Source organism: Xenopus laevis, chromosome 9_10S, assembly GCF_017654675.1.
Source record: "Xenopus laevis strain J_2021 chromosome 9_10S, Xenopus_laevis_v10.1, whole genome shotgun sequence".
Classification (NCBI taxonomy): Eukaryota; Metazoa; Chordata; class Amphibia; order Anura; family Pipidae; genus Xenopus; species Xenopus laevis.
The window spans coordinates 95757808-95774640 of record NC_054388.1 but is presented as its reverse complement, the minus strand read 5'-3'; the positions used below and the strand labels follow the sequence as shown (position 1 = coordinate 95774640).

Genomic DNA, 16833 nt, shown 5'->3' with positions numbered 1-16833 from the left:
CTCTTTGCGACTGTAGGATTTTGGTTGCAAAGAAAAATCTTTCCTTTCCTTTAGCAGGCAGAGCGTTTTTCAGTCCATAAGGGATGTGCCTGCCGCATGCAGGTGGCTAAATGGAGCTTATTTTAGCTGCCAGGTGTTTGCTCTGCCTAAATGAGCACAGCTAATTTCTTGACTCAGCCAAAATGGTTACAGAGTAATGTTTAGGCCTCTGTGTCTGCCTCACTTTCTTGTCACATTAATCAATTTTTTTTCCTTTTCTTCTGTCTCTCTCCAAACAATAATTTTCAGTCCCCCGTGTCGTGGCTGTCTCGCCGCAGATGCGACTGGTAGAAGACAATCCCTCATCCCTCTCCTTGGTAGAGACCTACAAGCAACGCTGTGCCAAAAAAGGCATTGAGCATGACAACCCTATTTCACGTTACTATGACAGATTGGCCACGGTTCAAGCACGAGGGACCCAAGCCAGTCATCAGGTACAGAATCCTTGATTAATGAATTTGGAAAGCACACTATAGAGCTGGTCAGCCTTCCTCCTTTGACTTAATTATTCTGCGGTATGAATTTCTCTTCTGGTTTGTCATTCACTCGCTTTGTGCTCGAGCATCAAAACATAATGTGCTTAGCACTTCTATATTTGGAGCAGTGCTAGTGAAAAGACTATTAGGTGCTAAATTGCACTGAAGAAACTAATAGCAACCAATTAGTAACTCATTTTGATCAGTTACAACTAACAAGGGGCTTTGGCATCAATGTTAGTATATCAGCTTGCTAACTAGTAAATCCTTCTGGAATCTATCCAGTAATACTGTGAATGTGGTTAACTCATACCAGGAATGCAATTGTGCTATAAATTCTGCCACTGAAAAGTTTTTAAGTCTTCCAAAATAGTTTTTTAGTTTGAGATGTTGAGCATAGGAAAGTGGATGCATTACAGAGTTAACTTTAGTATCAGCAAGTTGGGTCAATAGTCCTGTTGAGAAACTGGAGCATTCAAGAACAAATGTTATTTCGTGTTCTCGTTCAAGGGAATGTAATAAAGGCTTATGCCCATTTATCTGGTGGGTATTCAATCCAAACATTAGTTAAATATTCTGGAGTCTCATCATCTTATTCTACAGAAACAAAAACCCTGAATGATTTAGAAGGAGGGCCCGAATGAAAGAGACAGTGGCTCCACTGAAAGGAAATAAGAAGTAGAGTAGTGTTCGTTTTGTTTTTTGATGATACAGTAAATGGAGAATAGCTGGAGGAAACCCAGACAGACATGAGGAGAGCATACAAAATCCTTGCAAATGCAGCTTAGAATCAAACTGAGGATCTCAGTGGTGCATGACAGCCTCGGATCTGTCTTCCATGTCTCATTACAGTTATTTGGGTTGCATGGTATCGGCCAAAGAAAAGATGGGCACATGAGAGACCATAATTTAGATACTCACCAAGTAGTAGTGGTCCAGGTGCACCAGCCCTGGACTCTCTGTATGGGAAGTGGAAAATGGTAAGACAACAACCGGAGCTTAAAGGCACTCAAAGGATCCCTCAAGGGCCACAAAAAGTAAAATAAAGTTGTTGGTGTTAATCTACGCTACCATGGACGGCTTTAGCTGCCAATTTGGCCATGACGTACAGCATCTCCATCCCTATGGTCAGTTCATCAGCCCAATCCTCTCCCCATTAAGTATAAGATATGCGTCTGGGATAATGAAAGAACCCATTAGTTGAGAAGTACGGCCAACCATGGTGGCTCTTCATTGCTCACTGTGTTGCTTCCAGCCCTATCGGTTAAACCAGCGTAGTAAATGGTAATTACGTTCACCAAAATGAAGCTGTAGATATTAGACGTCCCCTACCTTTCCTGCACGTCTCCGTTCTACCTTGCATTGAGTCTTCAGTGCTTCTGACAGTGTCGCTCATTTCAGTGAGAGCAATTTCAGTAACTGTTCAGCAGTCATGTATTGATTGTACAACTACAAAACTGTCACTTGCTCTGCACGTTGCCTAGATATAGAGTCAGAGGTTTGCCGACAGATGCTGTGATTTTGCCTTTAATCTGGGTTCACTCCTGCACTGAACACTTCCATCTGGCTTCAACTGGAAATAGTCAATTTCATCTCCTTTGCCCTTCTGTTTGTCTCACTGCTAAGTCTGTTATTTCATTGATGGGATTGTATCATACACAGAATCCCTTGTGTGTTCATGATCACTGTTGGCTTAGTGTCACATTGGTCATAAATCTCCCCAAAATGTCACCCATATTTCCTGATTGGATGAGGTAAATGGGCGAAAGATAAGCAAAATGCCCGAGCTTCTGTTGCCCTTTAAAAGGGGATCACTCGTGAAAATGAAAATTTAATACAAGCTTCATCTCACAGAAATAAGACACTTTCTAAATATAATAAATTGAAAATTCCGTTACTTTTTATGAAATAATCAAGTTTTCTTTATTTTCTCATGCAATAGGAGGAGTCAGTTTTTGATTGACAGTTAGGTCTAATGCATCCTTTTGGGGGGGGGAGAGATTGCACCCTCTGTCTGGAAGATGTACAGTATTAGAGCACACTCTTTTAAAATAACTGTCTCTTAGGGTAATTCTGTTTTGCTACATGCAGGGTGTGTGCCAGAGTCAGTTATTTTGTTATCTTTCGTTTGTGCCAGAGTTGGTTATTTGAGTTAGCTCTACAACCTCTGCTGGCAAAGGGAGCCCCCTAAAAGTCATATTAGACCTACCTGTCAATCAAAATCTGATCCTGACCTCTTCATGAAGACATCATTTAGACTGATAGGTTGCTGAGAGTGAGATACTAAGGAGTAACTTGATTATTTTATGAACGGTACAAAAATTTTAATTGATTGTATTTAGAAAGTGTCTTTTTTCACGGAGATGAAGCTTATATTATATTTTGGTCAGCAGCGTAACTAGAGGGGGCGGGCCCTGGCGCGGGACGTGCAGCCGCGCCCCGCCCCCCTCTGTACACCCGGAAAACAGTGGTGCGCGAGCTGCCGGGGGGCCCTGAGGGGGTGCGGGCCCTGGCCCAATCGCACCCCCTGCTCCCCCAGTAGTTACGCCACTGATTTTCGTTTACGAGATTTATCCTCTTTGACCTTTCTAATGCTAGGTATTTACTTAAGAAGTACAGGCAATCCAGAATGCCTTGCCTGGTATATCCCTTAAAGTCAAATTGTTCTGCTTATTCATTGGTTCGCTAGCAGCCAATCACTGAGCTTTCCTAGAATATTAGCAGTAAAGCCCCATAGGTTCCTCTGCCCGATCCTACTGTCTGTCAGCCATTGAGTTTGCCATTTGTCTCATCAGAAAGTAAATTGTCCGTAGGGTTCCACCCAGTGAGTGTATTAATTTATATCATTATGAAAGTAGAAAGAGGGGCCAATTTGTCATTTTATTGACATTGTAGATAAAATGGGCATTTAAATTCTGCTCTAGATGGGTTGTGAATCATTAGAGGTTAGAATGATGGCATTGTCCTCCTATATCACAGTCAGCCTCTTGTCTTTAGCCTTCTGCAGCCAATCTAAACGGATCACTGCCTGCATTGCATTGCCGTCCCTATGATGAGTTATGGAACCTTGTAGCTTAATATGACCGAAGTGATAATATCCATTAAATAAAGCAATTTGTCTAATTGATTTGGGCCCTTGGATGTTGAAGTTCACAGCAGCTGGATTGTTCCAAGTTTAATGTGACTTTTTTTTTTTCTTAAATAATTTCCTTTTTCTCTGTAATAATAAAACAGTACCTTGTACTTGATCCCAACTAAGATATAATGAATCCTAATTGGAGGATAAACAATCCTATTGAGTGCCTAAAGTTAGGCATCCAAAGCTGGATACCTGAATTCTACATTTTGCCTTTAAAAAATTATTTTCTTTATTGTAGGTGCTCCGGGACATACTGAAGGAAGTCCAGAGCAACATGGTACCTCGCAGCATGCTCAAGGAGTGGGCACTGCACACTTTCCCCAATGCCACCGATTACTGGACTTTCCGCAAGATGTTTACCATCCAGTTGGCTTTAATCGGCTTTGCAGAATTCGTCTTTCATTTGAACAGACTGAATCCAGAGATGCTGCAGATTGCACAGGTGCGTGCGATATTTGAAGAAGCCGGAAAAGCGTCTGCTGTTGATCAAACCACTCTAGCAGAACATCACTGTACAAATCCTTCTATAATTGCATAGCACACTTAACCCCTTCACTGCCAAAGTGCTGCTCTGATCCAAAGCTCACAGGCTATTTTGTTGTTTTTTTTTAACAAAAGACCACTCCAGCTTGTGAAAAGGCATATAACTGGTGTGATTTTTAGATTAAATATTAAATCAAATGTTATCCTAGTGCATCAAAATGACACAGCTAGCAAAGCTCCGGAAAAATCTGGAAGAAATGACTGTTAGATGGAAACAACACTAGACATCCCTGAAAAGACCTGCCGAGCTCCTGTTGTTTTAACTTGAAGGGCCACTGTACCCTCAACGTCTTCAAAAGATTTGGGTTTAGTACTGAGGAGTATGCTCTCACAGAGCTATAGTGGCAAAATCTGTCCCATCTAAAAACAAGTGTTATAAGTGTCTAACCCCCCAGTTGCATCATGTTATACCCCATGAATGTCTAAGCAAAATAAAGAGAAGCAATAAAAAGTAGCAATAATAATAATATTGTAGCCCCTCAGAGTAGTTTTTGGCTGCCAAAAAAGCTTGCAAAAGGCAGAAAATTAAGGCAAATATGAATTGATGACCATTCAAAAGTTAACGTGAAGGTAAACTGCCCCTTTAATGAAGAGCACACTGAGGAATTTTACATTGGATTGATTACGTAGGCTTTTCTGATTGGTCTGGTTGGTCGACGAGCAATCAGTTTGATTGGCTGACCCCACATGAGAAAAGAGGATCTTTGGGTGTACTGGCCTTATTTAAATCAAAAAGCAGTGTGGTTAATGACCAAAACATTTAATTTAAAAGGAACACAAAATTGCACTTTTTTTTCTTCTTCAGATGATCAGAACCTTGAGTTAAAAGGACATCCCTTAGTATTTTATTCATAAGTAAAATGCCAACAATGCGCTTACAGAAAACCCTTTTTCTGACCTGTAGGACACAGGAAAGCTAAATGTGGCTTACTTCCGTTTTGACATCAACGATGCTACTGGAGACCTGGATGCCAATCGGCCTGTCCCGTTCAGACTCACCCCCAACATTTCTGAGTTCCTGACGACCATCGGCGTGTCTGGGCCCCTGACTGCTTCCATGGTTGCTGTAGCTCGCTGTTTCGCTCAGCCCAATTTCAAGGTACAATAAGCTGGTTTCTTTAATTCTGAGATGGAAGGGGGATCTCTGCATGTTTTGTTTTTTTTGTTTGTTTTTTTTTTACATTTTTGCCCATTACCGGGCTTATTTCTATGGAGGTCTGTACACAAATGTGAAGGGCTTGCACCAACTCTGCCCTTACCCATATTTGCCCTGAACATGCTATAATTTCCATATTAGATGTTCCGATTGTCCTTTCTGGTAACACAGCAGCTCCTTTGCTTCTTAAAGGGTCTTCTTCACAGGCATCCTTGCAACTTCATTTGGCCATGGAACCCATGATTCCTTAGTTTCTCTTTGCCCTGCCTATTGTTCCTTTTGTTTGTGTCCCTTCCTTAGTGTTCAGTATTTAACTAATCTCCCTCCTTGTGTGTAGGTTGATGGTATATTGAAAACAGTGCTGCGGGATGAAATAATTGCGTGGCACAAGAAGACACAAGAGGACACGTCATCCCCTCTCTCTCCAGCCGGCCAGCCCGAGAACATGGACAGCCAGCAGTTAGTCTCTCTGGTTCAGAAAGCTGTGACCGCCATAGTCACCCGATTACACAATCTTGCCCAGTTTGATGGAGGAGAGAGCAAAGTCAACACTCTTGTCGCTGCAGCCAACAGCCTGGATAATTTGTGCCGTATGGACCCTGCATGGCATCCCTGGCTATAACAAAGCCTTCCATGCATCTCGTCTCCCTGCCAGGACATCAGATGCAATGACTATCTATCTAACCACTGACATTGAAAACAATGGGGGGTTTTGGAAACTGTGATGAATTTGCGGTTACCTGTACTCCCAACGGGATTAAGAATTAACCATGTTCCGCAGTGACCAATCACCTGTTTACTGGATGAATTTAGTGCCACACTATCGGTTTAAACCATTAGTGTATATTTGGTTGTGGCCAGTTAGCTGCTGCAGTTGGGTTTACGCCGCATTCTAAACTCTTAAGGAGTGTTTTTATTATTTAAGGACGGGGCTCATTTTTTTTCGAGGCAAACTACTGGCCTCTGAGGAAGAATGTTTACAGACTATATTTTTCTCCTCTCGTCATTAAGTGGTACGCTTTTTACAAAAAGAAGAAGAAAATATTGATTCCCTTCAAGTTCAGACACATTTCAAAGGGTTTAAAATGGCGTATACTGTGAATAGCAGAACACAAAGGGACGTTGTACAGGCACATAATGATTTTTCCTTCCCTTTGCTATTGTGCTCTCAAATTATATAAAGTAGGAAATCGTAAACAGATGTCACATTTTTATACTTTTTAACAATGATTTGTCCCAAATCCCTCCCGCGCCCTTTGTTTTATTCCACATGACTTTGATATATTCTGATACAAGAATAGACTGCTAAATGCTGCATTTGATGCTGTTTTCCTCTGAATGTTTCTTTTAAGTGAGGTTTAGCTGTACAAAATAATATAACTTGTATAGATTTTTTTTTCTGTTTGTTATATAAAATACTGGAACAAAGCTGAGCTTGCCAAACTGTGAGCCTTCTCTAAAGGAAAGAAAAGCGTTTGTCTGACGACTGTGAGCAGATCCCCGTACTTCCTACAGACCTGGCATACTGCAGGCACATCTGCTAAACTTGTACATTCATACTTTGTTTTGTGTTTTATTTGGGATGTTGACAATTCTCGCATTTCCAGAATGAACCTTTTCCTCCGCATTTGTAATTAAGAGAAAAATGGGCGCCCTGTTTTCATACTTCACTCAAAGCCATTTTTTTAAAAAAGAAAAGCTGCAGTATTAAAAGAAAAAAGGATATTTGTACATCTGTTTGCAAAATAAATATTTTGGAAAAACACCTCGACAAAATTGCTGTTTTGTTACAAGGGAACATAGGCTGGTGGCACATGGGGAGATTAGTCGCCAAGTGATAAATCTTCGCTACTGCGGGCGACTAATCTCTCCGAAATGCCTTCCACCAGCAAGAATATAAATCACCGGTGGGATGGCATTCGAGTTGCTTCGGTTTTACAAGTAATCTTTGGGTAACTTCGGAAAACGAAGCAACATTAATGCCATCAGATTCTTGCCAGTGGGAAGGCATTTCGGGAAAATTAGCCGCCCCCCGTAGTGAAGATTTATCGATTCGCGACTAATCTCCACATGTGCCACTAGCCTTGTAGTAAGCTCGCTGGAAGTACAGGGACACAAAGTCTGGCACAAAACTTTTTCTTTAGGCCATTTCTATTTTTTGACCACACCCATTTAAGGTCACACCTAGAACTAAAGCCAGAATATGTTACTGTATGTCAACACAAATGTAGTTCCCAGCAAGAACCATGGGACGGGAAGCCAAAAAAACAGAGACATTCTTGAACAAAGAGCTGCAGGTGCTTACAATAAGATCTGCTGGGGTCCTTCATTGTAGTATACTCACTAGCTATGAATTTTGGAAGGGAAAGAAGGGTCTGAAATGACCTTAGAATTGTGGTACAGGTATGGGGTCCGTTATCCAGAAACCTATTATCTAGAATGTTCCAAATAATGGGAAGTAATTGATTAATGCTTTCTGGCAGGATGCTGTTTTTCCTTCTCAATGTAACTGAATGTGGCTGCTGGGGGAAAAGGGAGGGGGTGATATTACTCCAACTTGCAGTACAGCAGTAAAGAGCGATTGAAGTTTATCAGAGCACAAGTCACATGACTTGGGGCAGCTGGGTAATTGACAATATGTCTAGCCCCATATCAGATTTCTAAGTTGAACGTGACTTGTGCTCTGATAAACTTCAATCACTCTTTACTGCTGTACTGCAAGTTGGAGTAATATCACCACCCTCCTTTTTCCCCCCAGCAGTCAAACAAAAGAACAATGGGAAGGTAACCAGATAACAGCTCCCTAACACAAGATAACAGCTGCCTGGTAGATCTAAGAACAACACTCAATAGTAAAAACCCATGTCTCACTGAGACACATTCAGTTACATTGAGAAGGAAAAACAGCAGCCTGCCAGAAAACATTTCTCTCCTAAAGTGCAGGCACAAGTCACATGACTAGGGGCAGCTGGGAAATTGACAAAATGTCTAGACCCATGTCCGATTTCAAAATTGAATATAAAAAAAATCTGTTTGCTCTTTTGAGAAATGGATTTCAGTGCAGAATTCTGCTGGAGCAGCACTATTAACTGATGCATTTTGAAAAAAACATGTTTTCCGATGACAGGATCCCTTTAAGGAATGGAGATCCAGACTACAGAACGACCCCCTCATCTAAAAAAAAAAACAGCTTCCAAGCATTCTGGATAATACAGTTGTATTCCAAATAATAGCAATCAGACATCACTAACCTGATCAATCACTGAAATTATATTTCTACATGGCAAATTAATAGTAGGTGTAGTAGAGTAATAGAAAACCAACAGTCATGACATTCATGCTGCTGATTCTGTCATTGAATCATTAGTTGTGGCTTTTTCAAAAAAATAACAGTGGGGAGTTCAATTAGTGAGCTCATTCATTCTGTGAAAAAACAGGTGGCAATTCCAGCCCTTATTTAAGGAAGGCGCAAATGTTGTGCAATGCTGAGTATAGTGCATTTCTCGCACGGCTCGCTCCAGACATTGTTCTGAAAAACAGTGTACTTTGATTAAAAAGTTGATTGGAGATTGGAAAACATATAAAGAAGTGCAGAAAATTATAGGCTGCTTAGCTAAAATGATCTCAAATGCTTTAAAATGGCAACCAAAATCTGAAAAAGTGGAAGGAAACAAAAAACTACCATTTGAATGGATAGAAGAATAGCCAAAATGGCAAAGACTCGGCCAATGATCATCTCCAGGAAGACCAAAGAAGGTGTAAAGTTACCTGTGTATCGTTAAAATTAGAAGATGCCTATGTGAAGCCAAGCTATCGGCAAGAAGACTCCCTTAAGTCACATTGATGAAAAAAAGACATATTGAAGAGCTTGCAGTTTGCCAAAGAAAACATTGACTTGCCTATAGAAATATGGTGCAACATATTGTGGACTGATGAAAGCAAGATTGTTCTTTTTGGGTCTAGGTGCCACAGACCGTTTGTTAGACGACCCCAAACACTAAATTCAAGCCACAGTACACAGTGAACATAGTAAGTTAGGTTGAAAAAAGACAAACGTCCATCAAGTTTAACCCTTTTCCTGCCTAACTGCTAATTGATCCAGAGGAAGGCAAAAAAAAAACCATCTGAAGCCTCTCCAATTTGCCTCAGAGAATTCCTTCCTGACTCCAAGATGGCAATTGGACCAGTCCCTGGATCAACTTGTACTATGAGCTAAAAAGCCATCCAACCCCTTCTTAAAGCTATCTAATATATCAGCCTGTACCACTGATTCAGGGAGAGAATTCCACATCTTCACAGCTCTCGCTGAATATTTAGGCGGAACCTCTTTTCTTCTAATCGGAATGGGTGACCTTGTGTCAGCTGGAAAGACCTACTAGTAAATAAAGCATTTGAGCGATGAGATTAAATATGATCCCCTTATATACTGTATTTATACATAGTGAAACATGGTGGCACAAGCATCATGATATGGGGATGTTTCTCATACTATTTATCACATACCAAGGATCACGGATCAGTTTAAATACATCAAATACTTGAAGAGGTCATGTTGTTTTATGCCGGAGAGGAAATGCCCTTGAAATGGGGGTTTCAACAAGACAACAACCCCTAACACATCAGTAAATGAGCAACATCTTGGCTCCAGGCCAACAAGATTCACGTTATGTAGTGTCCAGTTCAATCCTTGGACCTTAACCCAAAAGAAAACTTGTGGAGAGACATCAAAAATGCTGTTTCTGAATGCAGAAGAATTGTGAAATGTAACAGGTGCCAGAAGTTGGTGGACTCCATGTAACACAGATGTGCAGCAGTTCTCAGAAACACTGATTATACAACTAAATATTAGTTCAGTGATTCAAAGGAAAGCAAAATCTTGAAACAATGCAGACACTGATATTTTTTGAACAGCCTAATATTCCCTTTAATTCACTTTCTGTTAAGGAATAACACATTTGATAAATGGTTCTTCATGTTTTGATTTGAAATAGAATGTGCAGTGTTTCCAATGCATTTGCATGTATGGAAATATTTGTATACATTAGCTATTATTAGCATCTTGCGTTTTATTAAAATTATTAAACACACTGCTATTATTCTAGACACAATATTAGGTTCCATACCTGTACTTTCTGTTACTGTTTGGTAGAATCAAGTGGAGCTTGCCATATAAAATCACATTAGAGTTATAACTGAGGCCCATGGTTTGCCTCTGAGTTAGGCTATGGGACATTGCCTGTTGTCTTACTATGTAACTACCTCTGCAGTTATAATATAGTGGCATTTTAATGCTCTTTACATCCTGATGCCAGAGACCAAGCTTGTGCCCACAGAAAGCTCTATTTTGTGCCAGAAAAAAAGCAGCTTTCTGTTAATTCCCACTGATCTGACAAACCTACATAGAGACCAATCAAATGAAAGTAATGACCATTGCAATCATTTCATTCTGGGTTTTTCATTCCACTCGGCATGTCAGGCAGGAATGACTTGGAAATTGCTTCCTGGAGGAAACGGCTAATCCGAGTGCAGATATCATCATCGAAATCAGGCTGCAATTGACACACGATAAATTATATTGTTATAGGTCCATCTATAAATGTGGAGGCCAATGGGGGTCTCAAAACGCCTCTACAACTAAAGCAGTATTAAAGAATCTAGAGAATATTTCTTGCTCTGTTGTACCCATGCATGACTTCCTGATCCCAAAGGGCAAAGACCATCAGCTGCTCTTTATTCAAAAAGATAACAGTCTGTATCTGGGGAAGAAAGGGGTTTATTTATACAGAGGCTTCTCAGTGGGTTGTGGGTTTGTTTGATTTCGTTCCTTGGAATCAAGAAGCAGAATGTAGATTTAGTTTCATTTTCTCTGCAGTCTACGTGGGACACAGGAACTAGTGGGTAAAGCTCCATCCCTCCAGGAGGCAGGACACTTTCTTAACAAATGAAAAGAGGGGGGCGTGCCAGTAATCCCTTGGCTTTACCCCCGGTACTTCCTCTACATACCTTTGTTTTTTTAAGTGTCAAACATGGTCATTCAGACTGGCGTATGTCTCCCCCCCCCCATTGCCCATGCTACCCAGGGTACTCAAAAAGATAAAATAGTCGAATCTGCTAGTGATTGTCGTGTCACCATTATGGCCAAGAAGAACATGGTACCACGATCTACAAGAATTGTCAATAACAACACCAACACCGCTGCCTCGCAGACCAGATCTGCTTTATCAGGAGCCCATACAACACCCCAACCCAGGGCTGTTCAATTTAATGGCATGGAAGTTGAGAAGTCCACTGCAGAGAAAATCGGATTTATCTACTCTCTGTTAAATTAGTTTCTCTGTAGTCGACAGGGGGACACAGGACTTCCCACCCAAAATGCTTGTTTTGAGCTGGAATAATTTTCCTGTTATTTTACTTTCGTCATGGTTTTTTATTCTAGACTCTTGGTACCAACTAAAGTATGTAGAGGAAGTACCCCTGTCGACTACAGAGAAACAAATTTAACAGTGAGTACATAAATCCAATTTTTACACATCTTCAAAAATTCATAAGCCCTATTCATAGCATCATCATTGAAAAAGTGTTTTACTGTTCAATTCATTTCTTGGACTTCATTGATTACACATGGGTCACATGACATGTCCACATATCACCGCTGACCCTCAAAGGCCCAGCTATACCAGTACCAATATGGTACAAGCAGAGAAAATACTAATAAGCTGTTATCAAAAAAGATAACAGGCTGTAGCCGGGCAAAGGGAGGGGTTTATTTATAACGAGGGTTCTCATTTGGTTGCTGGTTTGTTTTTCAGTATTTTCATTTTAAAATGTTGTCCTATTTAGAGCAAGAAATAATGACAACCATAGATATTCCCTAATTTAGAATAGGCAAAATATATGTTTAGCACAAATCCTATTGATTGAGCCAACGTTGAAAAAGGGGGTTCACTGTCTCTTTAATTTCTTGGACTTTGATTACACATGGGTGACATAATCACTGACCCGCCAAGGCCAAGCTGCACCAATCAGATCAATCTATGAGCAACTAAATGTTATTATACCTTTTGCTCTCCATTAATTTATATGCACTAAAGTCAGAGAAGTCAGGGTCATTGGGGGTTTTTAGCTTGTAACTACTGCCATCGGGAAGTTCAGACTTGATATTTCTAAGAACAAGGACAGGTCTGTTTTTTCCACTGACATAAATAATCTATTTCAGCTTATCAGAAAGTGAAAGGGTAGGTGAGAATGGAGCACAGTCGCCACTGCTCTGCAGTGTGTAACTGAAAAGTAATTTGGGAACTTTTTTTTTTATTTTTATTCTGTTCCCACTGCGCTTTCCTAAAACCTTGAATTAATTTTCTCAGACGGATTCTTTTTTAGACTTCAGGTGCTAGAGCAGCGAGATGATTAATTCAGAATCCAGCCTTGAAGACACCTTATCATTCACAATAGAAATGTATCTCCTGGGTGCAGCTGTGTGCTTCTAAAGCTGTTTTCTTTGAAAGACATTAAACAATTAGTATATTCCTCATAGAGTTTCATCTTAAAGAAGTGCTTGCATGGTGGAAACATTGCCTTGTCCTGGATTAGAATACCTGGATTCTTAGATTATTGTATATCACTTTTTCCAAAGAGATGGATTTCTTGCTTGGGTTAAACTTATCTTCTAAATGTCATGGTTTCCTTAAGAAACATGACCCTTTCTGATCCAGTATGCTCCCAAGAGAATTGTGCTCACCAATCATTTTTAAACCATTAGGCGGGGGTGCAATGAGACTGTGACCACAAAGTACATATAGACAAATACATGAGGTCCTGTGTACTCAACCCATTATCAATTTAATTACGACACTGAGACATTTTTTATCACTTGAATATAGGTGGAAAGGGAGGGAGGGAGCTAATGAAGCAGTAGAATTGAGAAGTTGAGTGTAGGACTGGCCAGATATGGGATGACTTTGACATAGTTGGCCAGCTTAAATATATTGCAATATATGGACAAACAATCCCTGTTTTGTTTAAAGGGGAGGACATTTTTTAGTAGCTTAAGGCACAAAATGTCTAATGTATAAGGTATAAATTGTGCTTACTAACGCGTATTCAGTAGCTTGAGGAAAGGCTGTTGTAAGCCTGAAACGTCGCTGTATTTTTGTCTATAATAAAGGCTTTTTTTTTTTTTTTTACCTTGTATACTGTGCTGTGTTGGTCAGTGCTGGCATTATTTATACAAACTGTCTTAATGTCCTAAATCAGGATATTTATTCATGGAATTGCCTCTGTGCCATCCTGCTATGAGTTCTCAAGGTAGATCTCATAATGGCGTCAGGTGGCAAAAGTTGATTGCTAGGTGACAAAGTCTGGGCACCCCTGGACTAAGGCATTAACATAATTAGAAGAGAACCAAACACTTCAATAGAATATAGCTCGCAATGCTGGGTTTTATAGACCGAAAATACTGTACCAGCCCAGAGATTTTGTAGCCATATAATAGAAATGATTGATGCCTTGAAAGCTGTCCACAGCAGCTCCCCATTTTTAGAACATTAGACCATCTTTTGAGTCCTGCACTGGGCAACCAACATCGCTGTATTTTTGTCTAAGAAAGCCCTATCTATAATCAAGGCTTTTTTTTTACCTCATATACTGTTCTTTGTTGGTGAGTGCTGACATTATTTATACAAACTGTCTCAATGTCCTAAATATATTGATAATGGTTTTAGTGCAGAGAACCTCTTGTCTTTGCCCAAGAGAAGTAATCCTCAGACTAAGACAAGGGTGCCCAAGAAGTCGATCTCTGTCAACCAGTCTATCAATTTAAAGTTCCTGGTAGACCACGGAAAAAAATGTCGCTTGTAAAAAATTGTCACCTGTAAAAGTCGCCCACAGGCTTTGTCTGTATTTTAGCATATTGGGGGAATTTATACATGGAATTGCCTCTGTGCCATTCTGCTATGAGTTCTTAAGGTAGATCTCATGATGGCGTTAGGTGGCAAGAGTAGATCGCTAGGTCACCCCTGGACTAAGGCATTAAGATCATTGGAAGAGAACCAAACACTTCAATAGAATATGGCTGAAAATGCTGGGTTTTATAGGCTGAAAATACTTGTGAGGACTTACCCTGGTGGTCTAGTGGACCGGCGGGGACACCCGCCACACTGCTCCTTCTAGTGCCAGTTTTCTTAGGGCGCACATGGCACACACTTCCGGTTCTTATAGGCGTTATATTCATATTCTGATTCCTGTTTTGATCCAGCCTTTCCTGACTTCTGTAATCCTGACCTTGGCCTGATAACCGACTATTCTGAAATCCGTAATCCGACCCGTGCCTGTCTGACCCTTCTGATTGATCTCCTGGTTTTGACCCTTGCCTGTCTGACTTTGCTTGAATTCTGCCCACACCGACCCGGCCTGTTTGACTAAGCTTTCGTCTGTTCCTTGAACTGTGACCTTCTGCCCAAAAGACTTTGCTTAACGATCGCGCCCCTTGCTTGGCTCCTCTCTTTATAAGACCTGGCGGCATCCAATTAGCCGAGGGCTTCTCCCGATGTGAAAGGCGGCTGTTAAAGACAGAAGTAAGAGCCGAGACCAGGGAGCCTAGCATTGGTTCTGGATTCTGGGTGCCGATCGTGACAGTACTGTACCAGCCCAGAGATTTAGTAGCCATATAATAGAAATTATTGATGCCTTGAAAGTTGTCCACAGCAGCTCCCCATTTTTAGAACATTAGACCATCTTTTGAGCCCTGCACTGGGCATTCATTTCGCAGAATCAGACACAATTGTGCTCAAAGTTTTTGGAGTGGGTACTGCATAATTTCTCATCGTTAAAATGTCATCTGTGCTTAATTCTTAGGCACAAGTCAGCCAGAGTAGGAGTCCTTGAATTAACACCACATTTACATTCAAGGTGGATGTAGCTCCAAGGAAGTGCACTTGGGTGGGGTTCATTAGAACAGAATGGGCAGTTGCACATATAGTACACTCAAGGACTGGCAGTGTAGATAAGGTGTTTATGTATAAGAACCTTTAATAAATGACATCAATACCCACAATGATTACAGCCATTTTTCCGTGACCACAATTTGACTTCAAGATGTTCAAGCCCAATTATTTCTTGAGGTTTTAATCTCTTATATGAATCTTTGTTGGGTCCAGTAGTAGAGCAAATGGAAAATGAGCATCAGCCTACCCTCCTTGATGAGTATTACTAGATGAACATTATCTAACAACCAATAAATGCTTTAGCCGAGGCTTGCTCTTCAAGGTGCAGCCTACCTTCAGCCATAGGGAGGTGATGCAATGTATTCCTTTCTTGCCAGCTCTAAATGACCCTTTCCTCAGTTTCAGGGCTCTTACAGACGAGCGTTTTTACCTGCGCTCCCCTGCATTCCGTTTTTCTTCATTCAGCCGCAGGGGAGCGCAGGGATAGACGCATTACATTTTTTCCAATGGGGCTGTACTCACACAGGCGCGTGTAGGCGCCGAACGCAGGAAAAATGCAGCATGTTGCGTCTCAACCTGCGTTCGGCACCTACAGGCGCCTGTGTGAGTACAGCCACATTGGAAAAAATGTAATACGTTTATACCTGTGCTCCCATGCGGCTGAATGCAGAAAAACGGAACGCAGGGGAGCGCAGGTAAAAACGCTCGTCTGTAAGAGCCCTAAAGGTGACCACACAGTTAATTCCCTTACAATTTGCTTGTGTGAAACAGAATAGCAGTCCAAGTTTATAGCACGTATTTCAATCAATCAATTAGACCACTGCTGGTTTGATGTTAAACTACAATTCTATTTTTGGTGCATTTGTAGTTTAAATATGTTTTAGCATCCAAGTTTACTTGTTTACATTTGGACCCTTATACATTCTGTGATTTTTCTGCTCAAGACAGCAGGGGCTATTGCACCAACGCAATCATTGCAACCATGCAATATCCATTATGAATTTGGTGACCCAAAGATTCTGCCCAAAATCAATGAACAATGGATGTTGATTGGTTTATTGATTGTGCAGATTTAAATAATCATCTGCCATTGCCCTATGTTGGTTAGCTTACGGTGCACGCTCTGCTTTCCTATTGGTCAAATAATGCATGTGACTGGCAGCCTGTGTATCAATGCATTTAAATCTAGTTGATAGATCAAAATGAATTGCTGATTGTTTGCTATTGATAACTGCACTTCTGAAGTTCAGTACCAATGTTAATAAATGGTACAGTATCTGCCCATTTGGCCTGAGACCCTCATGGTCGGTAAATGTGCAGGATCAGGCTTATTTGTATCTGTCCTGAGAAGTTTAACATCAGCTTTTTTCTATTTATTCCTACATTACCAAGGGAAGCTCCAAAGTTTGACTGTAATCAAGCCTGAAATAAATCTGCAATGTCTAATCCCTCACCACTTACTGCTTAATTAATTATCCAGATCATCAAGGGCATCTTTATAGCAATATCTAAAAACTACCGGCCTCATTGTCTACCTCA

General features: G+C 40.8%; 1 protein-coding gene across 2 annotated transcripts in view; it reads left to right on the top strand.

The window, feature by feature from the left end:
• trrap.S (transformation/transcription domain-associated protein S homeolog) overlaps positions 1 to 7116 on the top strand; it is a 129429-nt gene extending 122313 nt beyond the window's left edge. For both annotated transcript variants that reach the window (XM_018239165.2, XM_018239166.2), the window contains exons 68-71: positions 289 to 473; positions 3893 to 4096; positions 5102 to 5296; positions 5691 to 7116. In XM_018239165.2, the coding sequence (XP_018094654.1) occupies positions 289 to 473; positions 3893 to 4096; positions 5102 to 5296; positions 5691 to 5975 (869 nt within the window). In that variant the 3' untranslated portion in view covers positions 5976 to 7116. The remainder of the gene's footprint in view (positions 1 to 288; positions 474 to 3892; positions 4097 to 5101; positions 5297 to 5690) is intronic.
• Positions 7117 to 16833: the final 9717 nt, after the last annotated feature.